This window comes from Podarcis gaigeae (genome assembly GCF_964106915.1).
Source record: "Podarcis gaigeae genome assembly, chromosome: 8".
Classification (NCBI taxonomy): Eukaryota; Metazoa; Chordata; class Lepidosauria; order Squamata; family Lacertidae; genus Podarcis; species Podarcis gaigeae.
In genome coordinates this window covers 74,141,429-74,162,065 of record NC_139684.1, presented here as the reverse complement: position 1 = coordinate 74,162,065, position 20,637 = coordinate 74,141,429, and the positions used below count along the sequence as shown (strand labels likewise).

General features: G+C 47.5%; 1 protein-coding gene across 2 annotated transcripts; it reads right to left on the bottom strand.

Moving 5' to 3' along the window:
• Positions 1–265: 265 nt before the first annotated feature.
• On the bottom strand, positions 266–19,225 carry ETFB (electron transfer flavoprotein subunit beta). 2 transcript variants are annotated; one of them, XM_083754247.1, is made up of 7 exons: positions 19,073–19,225; positions 14,347–14,505; positions 7,649–7,807; positions 5,091–5,153; positions 3,436–3,594; positions 2,950–3,137; positions 266–478 (listed from the first exon to the last, which is right to left on the bottom strand). In XM_083754247.1, the coding sequence occupies exons 1-6, from the start codon at positions 19,133–19,135 to the stop codon at positions 2,967–2,969; spliced, it is 774 nt and encodes a 257-aa protein (XP_083610373.1). In that variant the 5' UTR covers positions 19,136–19,225; the 3' UTR covers positions 266–478; positions 2,950–2,966. The 2 variants fall into 2 exon arrangements, with proteins under 2 accessions (XP_083610373.1, XP_083610374.1); XM_083754248.1 differs by having other exon boundaries at positions 14,347–14,882; positions 15,067–19,153.
• Positions 19,226–20,637: the final 1,412 nt, after the last annotated feature.

Below are 20,637 nucleotides of genomic sequence, written 5' to 3'. Positions count from 1 at the left end.
GTAACCAGATGCTGGGGCCCAGCCTTATAAATGCTCGTGAATCCTATGGCAATTTAACAGGGCAAAGTTAGCCTCCATCTACGATGTGCAGGAGAACTATTCAGACACCACTTTGGCAAAGCGCATGCCACTGGAAGCACAACTATACCACTTCATGCCCAGGGCAGACCACTTACAGCAAAGTAAGCAATTGGGAACGCAATCCCTCCACCCCACTCCAAAAAAATAACCACAGCAGTGACATGACGCTTGCTCAGAGCACCTTCGAAAATCACAGGACATTTATTGCAATCTGACCAATCATTAATACAGAAAATAGAATCAAAGTCTCATTCAGCTTTCATCAGTGGCCAGCTGAGCTGGAAGGCAGCATGGTTAGGAAGTCGGAGGGACCCAGTGAGGTGGGAAGATGCGCCCCCTTCCCCAAGGGCCATACCCACCTCGACAGCAGCAGCAGCAGCAGCGGCTCCAGGCAAAGCTGAAAGGGAGAAAGGACGGGTCGATTATGCCTTCTTATCCTAAAAGCAGAAGCCAGAGTTGCATTTCAAATGATTCCCGAGAACTGGCGGCTTTATTTTTAATCTCTGTCAAAGCATCAAGTGATTACAGGCGCTCTGTTGAAAAGTACGCAGGGCTGCATTTCAGGGAGTCAAACCATAAAAAAATATGAACTCTGTTCCAATTGGGGTTCAACAAAAGCTATGCGGCTCTCTTGGTTCAGCTGCATTGTGCTGATTCTAACCACTTCACATCATGACCTTCTAATTTTTTTCTTTTCAAGCATACTATTTGCATGCACTAATACTGCACCCTCCAGAACACTTGTCAAGGTATATTTGACCACAGATCAGATCAAATCAAATGAATTTCTGCTTTCATGTGTTCTTGCAGAATTGATTTGTGCAGTGGGAAGAACCCATAGATTTAGCTTCGTGTGTGTGTGTGTGTGTGTGTGTGTGTGTGTGTACACATACACACACACACATACAAATACAAACACCCACTTTATATACACACATACCTATCTCTCTGGTGAAGAACAGCAACTATAAAGGCACATATCAATCTATGGTACAATCACACTTGGAATAGTCTGCAAAGTTCTTGTTACCCAGCGGGAAGACCCTATGGAGTGTGGGAGTTAGGTAAAGGTAAAGGTACCCCTGCCCGTATGGGCCAGTCTTGACAGACTCTGGGGTTGTGCGCCCATATCACTTAAGAGGCCAGGGGCCAGCGCTGTCCGGAGACACTTCCGGGTCACGTTGCCAGCGTGACATCGCTGCTCTGGCGAGCCAGAGCCGCACACGGAAACGCCGTTTACCTTCCCGCTGGTAAGCGGTCCCTATTTATCTACTTGCACCCAGAGGTGCTTTCGAACTGCTAGGTTGGCAGGCGCTGGGACCGAGCAGCGGGAGCGCACCCCGCCGCAGGGATTCGAACCGCCGACCTTTCGATCAGCAAGTCCTAGGCGCTGAGGCTTTAACCCACAGCGCCACCTGCGTCCCTAGTGTGGGAGTTAAGTTCCACTAAATACAGCGAGGGACTTCCAAGGGCACACGAATAGTGCTGGGCTACATAATGGCTTGGAGCATTTTCCTGTAAGGAAAACGCACACACCTAAAGGGGGTAAATGACACATGCACCTAGGCAATTATGAATGGCTAGAGAGAGACAGAGAGAGTGGGCATTTTGTTCCCTCTCATACAAATACCAACAGTTGGGTACTGCCAATTGTGGGAGGTAAGTTCGAGAGAGACTATAAATGTTTCCCCGCCAGGAGATCACTTAAAACCACAGGTTGCAATCAATGTTAGTTGTACTCAAAGCAGACCCACTGAAATTAATGGGCATACCTAACCTAAGTCCATCGATTTCAATGGGCTGTGCACAACATTCTCAGTCTGCTAGTGCAACGGCTCTTGGGCCAGCGGATGGGTGGATTTCAGCACTGTGCAACAGCGGGATACAATGCAACAAATGTGCTAGCAGAAATTCAGTGTGTAACAGACTGAGCAATCTATTGCACAACCGAGTCACCAGCAACCTGCTCACGCTACCACTTGCAAAAAGTGTTCCGCTGCCGTAAACTCCTTCGCCAGTGCAACAAGTATAACTTACTCAGTGAGTTACCCAGGGTACAACCCTATGGAACCACAAGGCATGATGGCCGCTTGCACAGATGGCTTTTAAGAAGAAATGGGGGGAATCAACAGGTATGAATAACAAGGGGTGAGGTGGAACTGTCATGTTCAGAGGTAGTTTAACTCTGAACACTAGATGCAGGGAACGGAAAACAGGTGGCAGCTACTGCCTTCACTCTCTGCTCAAGCACTTCCAAGGGGCAAACTACCTTGATGCTGCAGGAAACAATGCTAGACTTGACAGATGTCAGTCTCCAGCAAGGCAGTTCTTACATTATTTTCACTTTTAAGTGAGATGAGGCTCAGTGATAAAAAGAATCCAAGGAGGGACCAACAAGTGTGTGGGTCTCGCTGCTGAACAAATTGCCTCTTCTTGCTTGGGATTCTCAAAGTCAAAAAGATTATCCTCTGCACTAACTGAACACTTCTTACTGAAAAAAGCAAGCCTCACTCGGTTTAGATAGAAGGCCTTAGACACTCCAAAATGAGCCCACGCTTCCATGTAATTAGCTTTACAGGTCCCCATTGAGGAGAAAATGCACCTGGGATGAAGGGAAATGCTAGAAAATAGCTTTCTTGCTCGTCTTTGGGGATGAAGACAGGAGACAATCTTTTTCAACATCACCAGATGGATTCTTCCTGATCTTCTGACATCTGAGCCACTCCTTTTGAAAAGGCTACTCTTTTCTGCAACAGATTTCAGGTTTAGTTTCAGTTCCATCCTTTACTATTGGATATGCTGGGCAGGAGCTGCTGGGAGCTGAACCCCATCAACAACAACTGTAGTTAACATGCGTATTCTCCTTACCAGAGCCACTTGAAGATTCAGATCCGCCCACTCTCTTTAAGCTTAGCAACCAGATCTTCTACCGTCTCCACCTTGACTCCTGCCTTACGTTGGGGAGGGTCCTCCACACTGACAATCTTCACCCGTGGGGTAAGTTCTACACCAAGGTCGGACGGCTTCACTACCTCAATCTTCTTCTTTTTGGCTTTCTGGGTTGGGGTGGGAATAAAAACAAGGCGCACTTAAACAACTCACCCTTGTTTGCTCCCCTGCCCATTTTGTCACCTGCTGCTGCTGAAATGCTGAATGTGAAAATCAATTGGGGAAGTCAAGGGCTCAATTACTATTTTGTCACTGGGGCCCTTTGCTTCTCGTCCTCATGTCCTCCGGACCCAAATGGATACAAAATGGGGAGGGTGTGTGTGTCATTTATCTCCAGAACAAGGCTCTGCTTAAGGGTTTGCTGTGCCAAGCACGGAATACCCATGAAAAGTTGTCAGGCCATACCATGATGTTAGGCAGGGTGGCATAGCGCGGCTCGTTCAGCCGCAGGTCAGCGGTCACCACGGCTGGCAACTTGAGACGCACCGTCTCCAGACCCCCGTCAACTTCCCGCTCAACCTTCAGCCAGTCCCCATCCAGAGTCACTTGTGAAGCAAATGTTCCCTGCAATGGGGAGAGAAGGGCTGCTGGATTAAAGGCAGGGCAAGTAACACATTACATGAAATTCTACAAGTACACATCCTCAGAAGAGTTTTGCCAGTTGCTATACCAACTGAACATGCTTGAAGCACTCACCAGCTTTTTAAAAAATGACAGAAGCTAAGCGAATATTGAAATCATTTAGGGGGTTCAGACTTCTTACCCTGCCAATCACCCACATGCCCAGGGTGGCACATTAAACCACAATGGAGAATCGCAACAACCTGCCTCCTTAGGCAACTGAGCCCAGACAAGCCCTCAGGCATACCTCAGAATAAGCTGAGGCTGCCATGACTGGTTGATGCCGTCACAAGCTCAAGCCCAGGGCACGGCGTTCATCTCTATTATGAGCCACTGGCATCCACGGCAGAAGAGGCAGGGATGCACAACCCAAGGGCCTAGGCAGAGAGCCATTAAATCGTTTGAAGACTGCATGCTTAATATATTCTTGGAACCGCATCATGAAGGAGCCTGGGATGTGCGTGGCTCTCTGGGGGCAACTTGGTAACTTTGTGTTCAGAAGAGTTCAGTCAGTCATTCCCCTCCTAGCTAGTCCAGAGTTTCACTGGCACATTAATTAGGTCACTAGCTTAGAGTGGTTGTTGAATCAAAACAAACAAAAATAGGTGACTGGCCTGGTATTTATAAACCTATATATCGGCAGCCCGTTTACACACAGTCAATATGTGCGCGACCGTGTATATGCACATCGCGCTGAACCTGGAAGTGACCCAGAAACGACATAAATATGTCACTGAAAAAAAGAGTGGAACAGGGGCTCATGGGGAGCAGAACAGGGTGTTTGCAGGCTTTTTCAATTATACATGATTTCACCAAGGAGTGCGGTACCTCGGAACGTAATCCCTGCGTAGAGGGGGGAGGGGGCTGCCTGTATGCCGAACGACTCCTTCCTTTTATTTTATTTGTATTTATTATTGCACTTGTATCACACCTTTTCCTCCATGGAGCTCAAGGTGGCATACATGGTTCTCTTCCTCCTCAACACAACAACCCTGTGAGGTAGGTTAGGCTGAGAGGCCAGGGCTGGCCTAAGGTCACCCCGTGGGATTCCTGACTCAGTGAGGGTTTGAACCCTGGTCTCCCACATCCTAGTCAAGACACTCTCACTGCTACGTCACGCTGGTTCTCAAAGCAGGATGGTCACACAGCTGCCCTCAGGCCAGAAAGGAAAGGAAAAGGAAAAACAGGGGAAAGGAAAATGGCAAACAGGAAGGAAAGGCCCACCCACTCTTGGCTCTGCCCCAACCACTGCCGGCAAACCCCAGTCCTTCATACCATCACTGTAGCCTATTGGATGGGCTCCCTTCTTCAAGCTGTGCTTCCTCGAGTATGGAAAACAAATGCGTCTTCCTTAATAGGCCACCTGCTCTCTGCCTGCCAGCCCTGCTGCTCACTTCCATCTATTCCACATAACACGCCCCCTCCCCATCCAATAGTACCTGAGGCCAGTCAAGAAACGCTGCGGTCATCTGCCCTGTCTGGTTGCAGTCATCGTCAATGGCCTGGAAAAACATGCAAGGGGTGAAAAAGGATTGGAGAGAGGAGGTGTCACACAAAGGACAAGGAAGTGCAGCTGTTTTTCAGGGCAAAGAACCTTTCCCCTTCAGGGGACAGAGCAGCCCAAAAGCATCCCTGTGGGCACCTCTCTCGGGACTCTGCAGCAATTGCATCCGGCCCAAAAATGCCAGGGTCTCCGGCCATCGTAAGTGGTGAAAAGTTGTAACATGGGATGTACTGGTTGCACTCTCTTTGGGAGGCTCAAGTCAGGGCAGGTCTCCCAACAGGAATGAGGGTACCTGTGGTCACCTGAGCACCTGAGTGACAAAATGTTCCCCTCGAGCCAGATGAAATGAGAATGACCATCCTTCTGACAAGTAACAGCCTCTGCAAAATGAGACCTTGCATCCTTCGGGTGCAGAAGCAGAGTTCTCAGCACAGGGGATGGGAACTTCAGGCCAAATGTGGTTATCCAGGCCTCGGGACCTGGCCCTTGGGACTCTCCAGCGAGACTCCCTCTTCCCAGGCCACATCTCCCACTTGCGATGCCCAGCAGCCTCAAATCATGTGCTTTTGCCTGGCTGAAATGCCTTCTTGAAGCATTGTCTCTGGCTTGCCTAGATGGAAGCGTGTGTTGTTGTTGTTGGGTTGTTGGTTTTTTTTGTGTGTGTGTGTGTGTGTGTGTATGTGTGTGTGTGTGTGTGTGTGTGTGTGTATATATATATATATATATATATATATATATATATATGCAGGTTTTGGTGTCCTCGGGTGTCTTCCCGTGTAAAAGTTGGGGTGTCTAGGCGACGTTTCGACGAGGTCTCACTCGTCATCTTCAGGCTGGTGCTTTCGGCTTCTAGTTACTGGAACAGAGCGGGATCTCAATGTTTGAGTTCCTATAAATACTGTAGAAGCCGAAAGCACCAGCCTGAAGATGACGAGTGAGACCTCGTCGAAACGTCGCCTAGACACCCCAACTTTTACACGGGAAGACACCCGAGGACACCAAAACCTGCATTCCTGTACCCGTGAAAATCTACGAAAGCATATATATATATATATATATGTAGGAAGATCAGGCTCTTGCATGTCTGGAATGCAGCCAGCTGTACAAAGGTAAGATCCACAACTGCTGCTTTGCCTGATTTGACTCTGGCCTAGGGAGGCAGAGATTCCCCATCTGTGCTTTAAAAGGTGATGCTGCGGAAGCAGCATCTCCCTGCTGTTCACTGCTTCCTTTTCCCAAGTCTCAGATCTGCTTTCCAATCATCTCGGAGATCACTTCATAAATCTCCCTGAATCAGCTTCAGTCCAGATATACTGTTGGAAACCTGCAACTGGCAACCCAGATGTTTGCTCCTTTCACCCCTCAGGTCTGTTAGGTTCAGCCTCTCTTAACTCTGCCCCTTTGCCTGCCAGTTCCTTTTTCTCTTATGTCCGCTACGTAATAAGAGGCCATATTAATGTCCCCGTTCTGAAGAAGGGCCGTACCTCAGCAGCAGACCATCTGCCTTGCACGCTGGAGGTCCCGGGTTCAAATCCTCGGCATATCCAAGTAGGGCTGAGAGAGAAAGCCACTGTGCAACAACAGCAGCCAGAATACTTATAGCAAAGTATTGGAAGACACAAGATCTACCCACCCAGGAAGAATGGCAGATGAAGGTGATGGACTATATGGAACTGACGGAAATGACTGACAGACTCTGAGACCAGGGAGAAGAGTCAGTAGAAGAAGATTGGAAGAAATTTAAAGACTATCTACAGAAACAGTGTAAAATTAAGGAATGCTAAAAGGATGTTGGAATGATGTAATGTGGCTTTTGCAGCAATGCTATATAGGGTTAAGGAAGAATGGATTGTTAACAGGTCAGAATGTATATTAAGATAAATTACTAAGATAAAAACAAGAATGGAAAGGATTTGCTGAAATAATCAATTGAACTAGAATACAAAAAAGGGAGGTGTGAGGAGGTCAAGGAAACAAGTAAATGAAAGACAAGACATGGAAAGATGGATTTCTTTTTAATTGTTTTTACTTTTTCTGTATTTTGTATTTTTTGTTTTTCTATATTTTTGTAATATTTTTTTTTTTGAAACTTTAATAAATATTATTTTAAAAAAAGGGAGAGAGAAAGCCACTGGCAAGCAAGGAAGGCAAGAATGCTCTGGGGGAAGCAGTAACCTGACTCAGTATAAGGCAGGTTCCCATGTTCTTATGGAAATGATGCCTCGGCCATGATGGCACACCCATGCAGAAAGCTGTCTTTTGGAATGACTCCTGGCATGAGAAGGCAAGGGATGAGATCAGGCTTTAACAGGAGCCAGCTTGCTGGGTGCACCGGCCCTTCTCCGGAAACTTGATCTCCGGAGGTTCGTAAGGAGAGCAACATGGTGGGTGCACATTCATTTCCATGCTGCACCATTTACCTGTGCAAGAGCTCATCCCTTCTTTCACACACACACACACACACACACACACACACACTTGCATCTCTATTACCTGCTTCCCCAGCAGCAGAAGGTTGACTCCTTCTTTTTTGGCAAGCGCAGCCAGGATCTTCGAAACATGGAAGGGGCTGAGGCTCTCGTACTCCTTGGCAGGAACCTCCACATGCAGCCCTCGATCGGCCCCCATTGCGAGGGCCGTGCGGATCGTCTCCTGGAGGGAGGAGGCAAAAGGAACAATAAAGAAGGAAGCCTTGAACTTGACACACACATCTGCTTTCCTCAGAATTTTAAGGTATTAATTCTTGTCCCAGAAAGGCCCCTCGGGAAGGCCTAGAAGAAGAGCGCTCCTAGGAAAAACAATACATTTGTGATGCCAACTCTCCTCTCAGGCCTATTTGCTTGTTTAACAATTAAACGCACCTTACCCCAGGGGCCTGCCAGGCGCCGTGGGACTACAACTCCCATCACCCCCAATAATTGGTCATGCTGTCTAGGGCTGATAGGACTTTGGGAGCCCAACAACACTGGGAAGCCCCGTAAGTGGCCCAACACCACTTCTCACGAAGGAAAGATTGCGGTGCTTAAGAAGACCGCGGGTCGAGAATCAACGCAGTCATCTTGAGAAAGAAACCAGTCTTGGGTGGAGGTCTTGGAAGATTTATGCTGCCCTGAGCGGGACCGGTAATATAAAGAAAACTGGATGCTGTGCTTTCAAGATACACAGTCCTGGCATGAAGAAATCCGAGTTCTCTTTTGCAGCTTTGTTAATGACAATGATAATAGCCTCTATAGGGAAGGGGGATGCCTGCCCCACTGGGAACGGAGCCAAGGCACTACCCCCCCCCCCCAACAGATGCAGCTGCTGAGTTTGCAATAGTAAACCCATCACTGCGCCAGCCAGCCCTTTACACAACCGCAGGCAGAAATCAGAAGCAGGAGGGCAGAGAGAAGATGGCCTTGGGAGAGAAAGAAAAGCCCCGCATTTGTTCCCAATCTCAGAGACTGAGGAACGTCAGCTTGGCTGCTGCTGCAGGGGGAAGGGAAGGGCTGCTTTTATAAAAAAAAAAAAAATGGGGGGATTGTGAGAGCAGCGCAGCAAGTGAAGGTCACTGGGAAGCGGGGGCAGCAGTGCAGAAAATAGCTGGCGACGGTGGGGCTGTCAGGAAGCCGCAGCTGAGAGAAAAGAGAGCAGAGCCAGGTCTGGGGAGAGGCAGGGGGAGGCAAGAGAGGCATGTCCAAACCGGTTACTTTCACCGGCTGGAGCTGCGCACAGACACACGCCGCATGGGATCTCAAAAGCAAAGTGGGGAGCGTCTGCCTCCTAGCGCCCCCCGCGCCATGGCCTTTCTTGGGAGCTGTCCGAGGGCAGAACAGAAAGCTGGGTTTTGGCTGCGGGAGGGCTGTGCAGGTGGCGATCCTATGGGCTTACCTGGTAGCCAACCCCTCTTGAAGACAGTGGGATTTACGTGTGAGTAAATGTGCACAGGACTGCAATGTCAGCACCTTTAAGGGAGCCCTGCCGCCTCCTCCTCCTCTCTCTCTCTCTCTCTCTAACAGACAGAGGGAATTCCAGCAGGTGATGCAGATTCTCATCTCTTGTGTTATGACTAACTGTGTCCGCTGAAAATTCTGTTGGCGGTTCCCACTCTGCATTTGGGCTCCCCTTAGATGGGGGCAAAGGGAAGGTACATTGGGATTGGTTTGTAGGTTGCTGGATGATTTTCAGTCAGCTGGAAAAGGTTCCCAATTAAAGCAACAAAAAAACTGCCCCCATCACAACCCCCACCCCAATATAGAATTGTCAGAATTCCTGCTTAGATACAAATTAACTCAGATGCAATTTTTTTACTTGCATCTATGCAAGTTATCCTGGGTGCAGGAGTCAATTGCTTCTGCTGCTGCTTAAGTCATCATTTGGACCTAGTCTTACTCGCAAGTCACTGTTTGGCCCCCAGCTCCAAATGGTGGTTAAAAAAAGAAAAGGAAAAGGAAAGAAAGGTAAATTTGGAAAGCTTGAAGTCTGTCTCTGTCTGCCTTAGACTCACAGGCCTTGATAGCTCAGGCAGTAGAGCATGAGACTCTTAATCAGGGTTGTGAGTTCACGCCCCAGGTTGGGCAAAAAGATTCCTGGATTGCAGGGGGTTGGACTAGATCAACCATGTGGTCCCTTTTAACTCTTATGATGCTCTCTAAATAGAGCCCCTTTTCTTAACAACCCAGTGAGGTGCTTAGATGATGGTGGTCCTACACCTTTAACAGTGTGCCCTGCTGAAACCCCCTCGTCTACACAACTAGTAAAGTTACGGGAACCTCATTTTCATTTGTCAAACTCCTAATTCTCTCTCTGCTGCTCACTGGACGAGAAAACCACCCTTAATGTTCATACAGGCAATGCTCTAGCCCAGACAACTACACTCCGCACACCTCAATAGGCTGCGAAAGGCAGGCTTCTCCATTGCTTCAGGTGTGTTAAGTCTGTCAAAGGTTGGTACCCAGTATTTGGAGAAGAAAGGGTTTTGGCTCCAGCATCTTCAACATGCTGCTCTCAGCATATCTACAGAGCTCTCTCTTGTGTGCCGCTGGTACCACCTGGTGGCCACCAGCCTAACTAACACCAGTTAGTTAGTCCATCCCTCATCTCTTTGCACTCAGCCCCCTGAGCTGTAAAAAGCTCTCGATTTAGAATTAATTATTTTGATCACAGGCCACTCAGCAAGTTGGCACATAGACAGAAAGGAGCCTGAGCACCAATTTCCCAACAGAAAATTGGAGAAAGGAATTTGGGACAAGCAATTAGGTGCGCCTGAGCACCAATTTCAAATGGAGGATGGAGAAAAGAATTTGGGACAACCAGTTCTAGTCACCAGACAAGGAGCAAGAAAGCTGTCCCCCAGTGTCATACTGGACCTTCCCTGAGGAGTCCACTCTGTTCCATCCGTCCATGCAACACAGACCAAAGCTGTACAGAGGGTATTTATGGGAGAAAGCTGCTCCCACAGCAAACAGATTCCTCAAAAGCAGACCACTTGAATAAGGACATACTAAACTATCCCATATTGAGTCACACCAGGGCCATATTTTCACTCACCGTGGCCCCTTGCACCCCTCAATTTTTATTTTTATTATTTAAATTGAGAGGGGAAAGTTGGCGCTCTCTCTCTCTCTCTCTCTCTCTCTGGTTGGGCAGAGAGAGTTGCCTGTCGTTTTTCTGTCTGTGATTTAGGGTGCATGCAGGTGTTTTACCTCCTTTTTTTTAAAGGGTGTGTATCTGAGCACTGTCCACTTTTCTTCTGTGAAATGGGTGCACTGCACTGCCTGCAGCAATTTCATAGATAATGTGCCTCTTGGGGGCCCAAAAAGATTGGGAACCCCTGATCTACACTGACAGGCAAGGAGTCAGTGCTGCATCCAACGTTTGCCACACTCACAGTACATTCAGTGAATTTAATGAACATGACTAACAGGTCTATCAACTTCATAGGTCTGCTCTGAGCACAACTTAGTCCGGATACAACCCTCAAACAATAGTATTTTCCAGTCCTACTCAGAGATGCCAGAGATTGCATCCAATACCTTCTGCCTGCAAATCATGGGCTCTATGACTCAGCTAATGACCCTTAATTTGATCGTAGGCTGTCAGCAGGGATTTCGGGGGGTGTTCTTAGAAGAATAGGGTTGTAGTCAACTAACTTTTACTAAAGCAGACCCACTGAAATTAACAGCAGTGATGAACTTAGGTTCATCAATTCCAGCGTGCCTACTCTGAGTCATTTAAATATTGCCTTTCTTCCAAGGAATGAAATACTAAATATATGTTGCAAAAATATAGTTTACTCAGGCTGGTTAATGGTCCTTTCAAGAGCTAATGGCACAAACTCCCTGGCCTGCTATTAGGAACATATGAATCTGCCCAATACTGAATCAGATCATTGGTCTGTGTAGTATTTTCTCACTTCAGGGATTCAGACATGAGATGCTGGGGATTGAATCTGAGACCTTCTACATGCGAAGCAGATGCTCTACCGTTGAACTACGGGTCTTCTTCACTTCTGTCCTCCCTCAGGCCGCACAAGTCAAGCAGACTTAGGGAAGGTAGGAGAGGAGCTGTGCCCCAACAAGTACGCTGATGCCACCAGTTCCTTGGTCTGCTGGCGACCTTTGTTGCTTTAGAACGTACAGGATGCTTACTGCATCTTAAGCCACCCCACAAATAAGAGGAAGGCAGGTTTTTAAAAATCACTTGCCAATATTGGTGGCAGGAAAGATTCCTTCCCGATCCCAAATTACAGCAGAAAAGTACCACGGGTATTTGTAGTGTTAGTTCTTTTAGGGTTTTTTTCTTGTCCCACCCCCTTTCTTTCTGTATTTGCATATGTATGTTGAATCTTTATACTTTTAAAATTAAAAATTAAAAAGGAAAAGAAAAGAAAAGTACCATGGGTAAAACTCACCGAGCAAGCTTCCTACTGAAGGAACTGCAGAGGATGAAAACTCCAAACCACAGCTGAGCTAGCCCTTCTCTTGCTACATTGCCCTCCTGCAATGACGACAACCTGCCCGCTTTCATTCAGAACCAGGCTCACAAGAAACCAGCAACCTCATTTTAGCCAGGGGTCCAAAGCCAGGGTGTTGGAGGACTTCAACAGGGCTCCCTGCAAAGCATCCTCTATGCCAGGCTTTTCTTATTTTACATCTCCAGTTTTACTCAACCCAGTAGAAGCGGTCATGGTAATCTGTAGCCTAATGTACAAAAGTACGAGTCACCTCCTCTGCCAATCCACCACAGGCATGAGGCCCCTGAAGGGTGCCTCATGCCTCAAGCTCTTCCACTCTTGCTTTAGCCTTAAAGAGCCCCGTGCGATACAAAGGGCAAACAAATTCATTACAGCATAGGCCTTCCTGGACTACAGTCTATTTTAATCAGATGCATCATGTGGTCAGACAAGTACAGTGGAGGAGAGAGAGTATACCATTATAAATCTGCAAGGCTTTAAAGTTCTCACTGTTTCTACTCAACCTCAGTACTTAGGATGCCTTCTGGTTACGTCCATCCCCCACCCCAAAAGGACACATCTAGAAAAGATGTATTTTAAAGGTGAAGTAGAGGCGCTTCAAGAGATGACTAGACTTAAGAACCTCCCCCCCTCCCCAGGGCTGAATTTACATAATCAAACCACGGCTTAATAAGCCGAGAAGCGCACAAGCTTCATGTACCCGCATGCAACCCCTTTGCTCCTGCTTTGCTCTTCCTTTTCTGCGAATGAGCCAAGAACAAGCCAAGAAGCCACGGCTAATCATAGCTTGCTGTTATGTCCAGACAAGGAACTCGCAAGAAGGGGAGAACAAAGTGGCTGCAGGCAGGTCCCTGAAGCTCACACGTATCTCAGCTTCTTAAGCCGAGATATGATTGTGTAACTGCCACTTGTTTGTCAGAGACCACTCTTAAGACCACTCTTAAGTACTGCCCTGTTGGCTCAGACCAACAGCCCATCGAGTCCAGCATTCTGTTTGGAGCTACAGCCAGGCAGGTGTTCACATGCAGGGTATGAAGGCCCTGGCTGCCCCCTGCAACAGGCTGACATTAGGTGCACCTCTAGGCAGGAACTAGATCATTGGTACTCCTGAACAGCACTTAGCCAGAATTGGCAGCAGCAAGGGAAGAGACATATGTAACCAGGAATTTAAGTCTCCTTGATATGCTGACATTTTCAGCCCATATATGCTTCTATATGTAGCTCAACTGAATTACAGGTCTAGTTACTTATTGGACCTGAGTTCTTCTAATATGATCACCAACCCCTCAAGTGCAAATTATAAGGTCTTCAGTTAAGGAAGTACAAGCAAGACTTTGCCAAGGTGACTGAGGAATTATCTAGAAGCCCATTCTACTTCCTCTACTTCCTCTACAACGCTCCAAGGGACAAAATTACTGGGTCCTTTTTCTTTCCTTGAAAAAACAACAGGCTGGTCATTCCCGAACAAGTTAATGGATTTTTTAAATGACACAGTAAAGGAAAGCAATTTCAAGAGCTGCCCACTTTGTTGTTATAGCAGCTAAACTTAGATAAAACATCATCTGCAGGAATTTAGCAGACTACAGAGGCAATAGTTTGAATCTCCTTCCACCACCACCCAAGTTCTTCTTTTCGCTTTTGAGCTAACCTGCCATTTTTGAAAGTAATGTATATTCTATTATATTGCGAAAGTTTAATTGCTTACAGTGCGTAAGCAACCAATGCACAGCTTGACAAATATAACAGCTAGACATTAGACTTTCTTAAAGTATTTCCAGGAATTGAATTCTACACCAGATACCAAATGTCACATAAACAAAATTTTGACATGAATTAAAGGCTGAGGAGAAAAGGGGATAAAAGCAAAAAAAAAGAGGAGAAAGTCTGGGGTGGGAGAGAATAGCAGCAGTTTGGGATAAAGCAGAAGTGACCGACTCAACCATCTGGGAATGGAACTCAGGTTTGAGATACCATTGATGGGGTGAGGTCCTATATAGAGGCCAGTGGAGGATGGAAATTAGGGCAGGGTCCCACCAATCTCGTATCTGTCCTCATTCAGCTCCCACCTGCCCCAACCAGTCAGGTGGCTCTGCTTGCCACTGGCTCCACCTATTGTTGGTTTCCCTGCCTTCTGATCAACAGTTTCAATGGAAGCTGTGGGTTCTGGTTACACAATGATTTCCTTCCCTTGCCCTCTATTTGCCTTGCCTCCTCCTTTTGGGGAATGCCTCCTCACCTGGCACTGCTGTGGACCACAGCTCACAGCTACCACCTCCGAGACGATCTTCTTTTCCTTGAGGCGCACGGCTTCCTCCACGGCGATCTCGCAGAAGGGGTTCATGGAGTGCTTGACTCCATCTGTCACTACGCCTGTTTTGTCTGGTTTCACCCGCACCTGCAAGAGGAGCAAAGTTGTCATGGAGGCAGCTAAGGAAGATCTGGAACTAGGGGAAGAAGCTCTTGGGGACCTTTCCCACTCCTCCTCTGTGAGGATCCAGAAGCTGAATGCAGGACACAGGGCATCATCAGCCCCAGGTAGGGTAGCAAACATTAGCAAAGTTTTCAAATAGTTTAGAGTTGCATTAATGCATGCTTGCTGTAAGAGCTTGCTCTCTTTTAATTGAGATAAGAACCCAAGATGAGCCCGTCTAGATTAGGCCAAACACCCATCTAGCTAGTTCAACATCCTGTTCTCACAGTGGCCAACTAGATCCATAATGGCTTTCACAGAGGATTAGACAAATGCAAGGCGGCTAAGGCTAAGGTAAAAGACTGGTTAAGTCCAGTCAAAGGCGACTATGGGGTTGCAGCACTCATCTCACTTTCAGGCCAAGGGAGTCAGTGTTTGTCCACAGACAGCTTTCCAGGTCATGTGGGTCATGACTAAACCGCTTCTGGCGCAAGAGAATACTGTGATGAGTGCCAGAGCACACCGAAATGCTGTTTACCTTCCTACCGTAGCGTACTTGTTTATCTGCTTGCACTGGTATACTTTTGAACTGCTAGGTTGGCAGGAGCTGGGACAGAGCAACGGGAGCTCACCCCATTGCACGGAATCGAACCGCCAACCTTCCGATTGGCAACCCCAAGAGGCTCAGTAGTTTGGACCAAAGCATCACCTGCCCCCTTTTAAAGCTCTGCTTTACCTCCACCATGGTGGGCAGTGTACCTCGGAATGCCAGCTGTTGCGCACAGGTCCTGCTCTTGTGCTTCCCATGGGCATCTGTTTGGCCACTGTAAGAACATGATGCTGAACTAGATGGGCCACTGGTCTGACCTAGCCGAGCCCTTCTCCTGCTAGTGGGAAGCCAACAAGCAACACCTGAAATCAAACCTCTCAGCCAAGACTATATGTATATCTTTGCCATCCACTAATTTTGCAACAAACATAAGGCTGCAATTTATTCCTTATGCACAGCCTTCTGTGGGGGCTGTTTGCTTGTTTATTTTTAGCCTGCCTTTCAATCATCTTGGATTCCCGAAGCGAGGAACAATTAAAAGATTTTGACAAAACAAATGAAAACAAAGATGACACAAATGGCTGGGGGGGGGGGTGGCGGTGGCTGCAATCAACCTCATCCCATTCCCTCCAGCCATTCTCTGCTCTCCGATTCATGTGGTCATTTTCAATTATGATTTTTCTCCACTTGATTATCTCTGGTCATGCATGGGAATGAAATTACACAGAGAAAGCTCTGACATGACCCATTGGTACATGGATACGCTCAGCTGCGATTTCAGCAATTGGGGTTTGCTCCAAAAAGGGCTGCCAAGATTGCAGAAGTTGAAGCACATCCACAGACTGTCAGTTTCACAAAATGCTAATCTCAGTCCAGGTGAAGGAAGATGGGGGCAGGGGGTAGAAGACCAAAAAGAGAAAGAACAAAACTATTCACTTAGGAGCCACTCACCCCCCCTATGCCTTGGGCTGGTTAACCTTGGGGTGCTCAAGTTGATTGGTTTGGTTCTACTCTTTCCTCATCCTCTCATCCCTACAGTTTGTGAAGGCAATGAGCTGGTCTGCATGTATTGTTTAAGATAAACTATGGCTTCGTGCAAATGCATGAATGTGCAGCCTGCTGGGGCGCAGATTGCAGCCACTTTGCTCTTCCTCTCTGATTCTGTTGCAAGCAACGTGTTTTAGCACGTTATTCAAACCGGAGCTCATTATTTTCTCCTCCAGATAAGCCACAAGCCTGCATTCAGATGCCATGTTGAGCCAAACCTGGGCTTTGCTCAAAGCAGCCACAATCTCCTCTCTGGGAACTCTCACGCTTGTGCATTTGCGTTAAACCGTGGTTTGGCTTAGCATAACATGTGAACCAGTTGAATGCAGAAATATCTTTGGTTGAGAGAAGAAATTACAGCAACACATTCATACACAAATACTGCAACCTTAACTATGATGACCCAGAAATAGGTTCTACTGAATTCAATGGGACTTACTCCCAAGGAGAATTTTATCCACAGTACAATACAAAAGCACACAAGGAATTACAGGAAACACACAGCTGAAGTCCAAGGCACTCTCAAATAAGTTCCCTCAACTCTTTTGGGAGAAAGAAATGGAGCATTAAAACCTAGGAACAACAGGAATACTCATTGTATGCCTCCTCAATGTTTATGGGTTTAAGTGTTTTGGAAGAAGCTTCTGTTTGCGTAAGGAAGGCCCAAGATCAAACAGCCGGCTCCTGCACAGAGATCTTGTAAACATAGACTTAAAATCAGAAAAAGAAGGCGGCTGCTTGCACACACGTCTTCGCGCAATCAGCAACCACACTGGCTGCTTAGGGATTGTGTTCACACGCAGCTGCAAGGCACCCATTTGAACCTTCCAGCAGTTAGAACCTTCTGGCATTGTTCTGCAGACTTTCTCCACACATTAGCCAGGCTTCCTCAACGTTGGCCCTCCAGATGATTCTGGCCTACAACTCCCATGATCCCTAGCTAGCAGGATCAGTGGTCAGAGATGATGGGAATTGTAGTCTTAAAACATCTGGAGGGCCAAGGTTTGAAGAAAACTGCATTAGGCTGACCAGCACCACGGATTCTTCAGATGTTAAGACCTTCTGATACCAAAACTATCACTGAACAGTGAAGTATCACTGAACCTGCATGTAGATTCGCAGGTGCAAATATCACCTGGGGAAACCCAGGTGGGGTATAAATAATAAAATTATTATTTTTTATTATTATTACATATGCATTCACAACTTATCCATGCTGGAGGGCAGTTTCCCAGTATGCATGCATTCAGTAGGAGAGCCACATACAAGTGCCTCACACAAATGTTAACCTGCACACAGCTTCCCTACATGGAAACGCCTTCATATAAGAAAATCAGAAGGTCTGAAGAAGCCCTCAAAGTCTTGATTCCAAGGTGAAGTATCTGGGTAACCCAGTTTCAAATCCTGACTAAGACATGAAGCTTCCTGGCTAGCCTCAAGCCAGTAATTCCATGAGAATACAAGCTATCAAGCTCCGTGGAAGAAACACAGGATATAAGCATGACACCTGACAACAAACAGGTCACTGTTATTCCCATTTACCTGAGAATGAGAGACAAAAGTTGCCGAAAGACACACCCACTGAGTATGGAAATTTAGCCCTGATCTCTCAGGCAGTGTTAGAAACTGAAATAGGAAAGCTAGGATCTAAATGACACCTTAAACCCAGGTTATGAGCGCAACAACGGAATGTCTAGGCACACTTTTTAAATAACAAGAATACAAAGCTGAAAATGAATGAATTGCAGCGAAAATATTATGTTCATTTTTCACACCATCTAGTCCTTCCCCTGCCCACCTCTCCTAATATTCTTAAAGAGGGTCTCTTTTCCAGTCTTCAGAGAGTAGCTGGAAGTGGGGAGGCAGAAAAAGATCCTCCTTTCCTTCCACTCTGCAGTTTTAATCTCAAATTTTAGGGTCAGTATTGCACCAAAGGCTCAAAAACTGTTCTCGCTTAATAAAATTCCCTTTTGCAAAATGTGTCTAGAAAAATGGGAATTTCGAACACTGCTCTCAGGTCCAAGGTCCAGCTGAGATTCTTGAATCAGAAACAAATATTAACGAAGGGATTGAGGGATACAAGTACAGAATCAAACCAGGCAGTGTTTAATGCAACATGATGGCAAGAAAGGCTTCCTTCAACAAACATCTCCATGTCACCTCTCCTCCCTCCCTCAAATCTCCTTTTAATACAATACTCTATTGCAAAAAAGTTTTTTTCTTTTCTTTTACAGTACTCTACGGTGAAAAACTTATCTATACCGTCTCTGAAAAAGGAGATTTCGTTTTGCTAACACGGCTGACTGCCACTGGCAGCTTTCTCCTCCACCAAGGCATTTGTCAGCAAGAGGTGAACTTGGGCCAGGCACCGTCTCTCAGCCTGACCTACCTCACAGGGCCGTTGTGAAAATAAAATGTGGAGGTGGGGAAGGGGAGAACGATACGCGCCACCTTGAATTCACGCAATAAAATAATGAGTGCCTGGGTTTCCTTTCCTTTCCTTTCTCCCTCTCGGTCCCCCTTTCCCCCCCTCCTGTGCCATGCATTTCAGATGCTAAACATGAGGAGGAGGGCCTTCTAGTCATACGGATCGCTGTAAGCTTTTCTCGGCTGAAACTGCTTCAGAAACAAATAACTGAAAAAGTTAGTAACAATCAGCCAAGGACAGAAAAGAAGCCGACAGCACCAGGCAAATGCCTCCGGGAAACCGTTTTGAGAAGAAAAAAAAAGCCGCCCCCTCCAACATGTAATATTCTGAGGCAGACTGCCCGTGAACACAGGGGTTCAGACACACGTGACAACGTTAACGTGTGAGCGCCACACGCTCAGCGTCGTGTTAACATGCAGGTCTGGGCTAGGGGGACCTCCGGAGGAGAAGCGCTCCCTCTCTTGGGGCTCAGGCCTCCGAGGGGCTCCCTCCCCGCGCGCCGCCCTCCCCAGCCTCGCCGCGCGCACCTTCACGGCGTAATCAATGACCCTCTTCACGCCCACCATCGCCCTCAGCCCGGCCGCCGCCATCTTGCCCCGTTCTCAGTCGCCCTATCAGCAGCCGCCTAGCTTCCTCCTCACCACGCCCACCGGGTTCTCCCAGCCAACCGGGAAGATGACCAGGCGGTCCAATCCGTGCGCATGTGGAAGGGGAGGAGGGAATCACGTGAGCGTGTCTTCAAAGCTCCTCAAGAGGGTCAGGTGTGTAGTTGTCCGTGGTGCCCAATCGGAAGTTTCTTTCGGGTTTCCGCAAGCCAATCGAGGAACTCGGTAGGAGGGCATAATGGGAGGGCGAGAGGGGAAGGAACGAAGGCAAAGCGACTGCTTTTTCAAATTGGATGACTGAAGTACCGTTTTCACCAATCACAGCATTGGAATGGGGGGTGGAGCGCGAGGGTTCCGGAGATTATGCCATCTGTCCAGGCCAATCAACCAGCGGTATTTACGTGACGCGCTCCCCACCACACTCCGCCTCCGAAACGAAAGGAGGCCAATCAGAGCGGCGTCTAAGTTACTGTTGAAGAGGGAGAGGCTTGAGGAGGGAGGGAGGCTGCACGCGCGCGCTGGAGGAAACTGGGTGAAAGGTCGTGACGCGTGTCTTTTGTTGTTCACCCAGTTACGGATCCGGCTGTACTGTGCGAATTGATGCGTGCAGGGCTGGCCTGCTCGCGGGAACAGCGCGCCGTCTGTGGTGTCGGTCTGGGTTTAACTGCACCCGACCGAACTCCGTGTCATCCTACCTTCGAGTCGGCAATGTAACGTCTGAAATGGGGAGGCACGTGTCTCCTCTAAAGGGGAACAACGGAACAACAACAGGAAAAAAAAACTCAACACCTTGCAATTGCGAAACTGGCATGGTTGCTGCCAGCCAGAGCTTCCTGTCGGACCCCCTACAAAACCTGGAAAACGGGGGAGGAACTGACCCCTGTTTTTCTAGTGGTCGCCCTCCCAAAAAAAATATTTTCTTTTTTCCCTGGCCTCCACTGCTCAAGGCTAGATGGGCCATTAGCCTGATCCTGCATCCATGGCCTTGGTTTGCATTTCAACACTCTTCATAGGTTGCTATGATACTTGAATCTGCAAATTGCAGTTGGCCCTTGCTCTCCAAACTTAACATACTTCATTTAAAGTACTAAGGTAAGAAGAGAGCGAAGAGCTCTTCAGAAGATTTCCGCAAGACTCCACAACAGGTATCTTGTAGGAACATGGGAATCTGACTTGGTCTGAGTCAAACCATTGGCCCATCAGACAGAGTATTGTCATCCAGGGTCTCAGGCAGAGGATATTTCCATACCTACCTGGAAAGGCCAGGGGTCTGAACCTGGCGCCTTCTGCATACAAAACATTTGCTATGGCTGTTTCCCATTACAAAAGAATAATTGTATTACAGTGATACCTTGGGTTAAGAACTTAATTCGTTCCGGAGGTCCGTTCTTAACCTGAAACTGTTCTTAACCTGAAGAACCACTTTAGCTAATGGGGCCTCCTGCTGTGCCGCTGCCACACGATTTCTGTTCTCATCCTGAAGCAAA

What these genes read in the sequence shown, in the direction of transcription:
- ETFB (XM_083754248.1), bottom strand. Translation starts at nt 14,661, where the DNA reads ATGTTTGCTACCCTACCTGGGGCTGATGATGCCCTGTGTCCTGCATTC. An exon ending in GTGGTCCACAGCAGTGCCAG is followed by an intron (nt 7,808 to 14,346) that starts GTGAGGAGGCAT and finishes TCCTCCCTCCAG; the next exon opens with GAGACGATCCGCACGGCCCT. An exon ending in TTCTGCTGCTGGGGAAGCAG is followed by an intron (nt 5,154 to 7,648) that starts GTAATAGAGATG and finishes ATGTTTTTCCAG; the next exon opens with GCCATTGACGATGACTGCAA.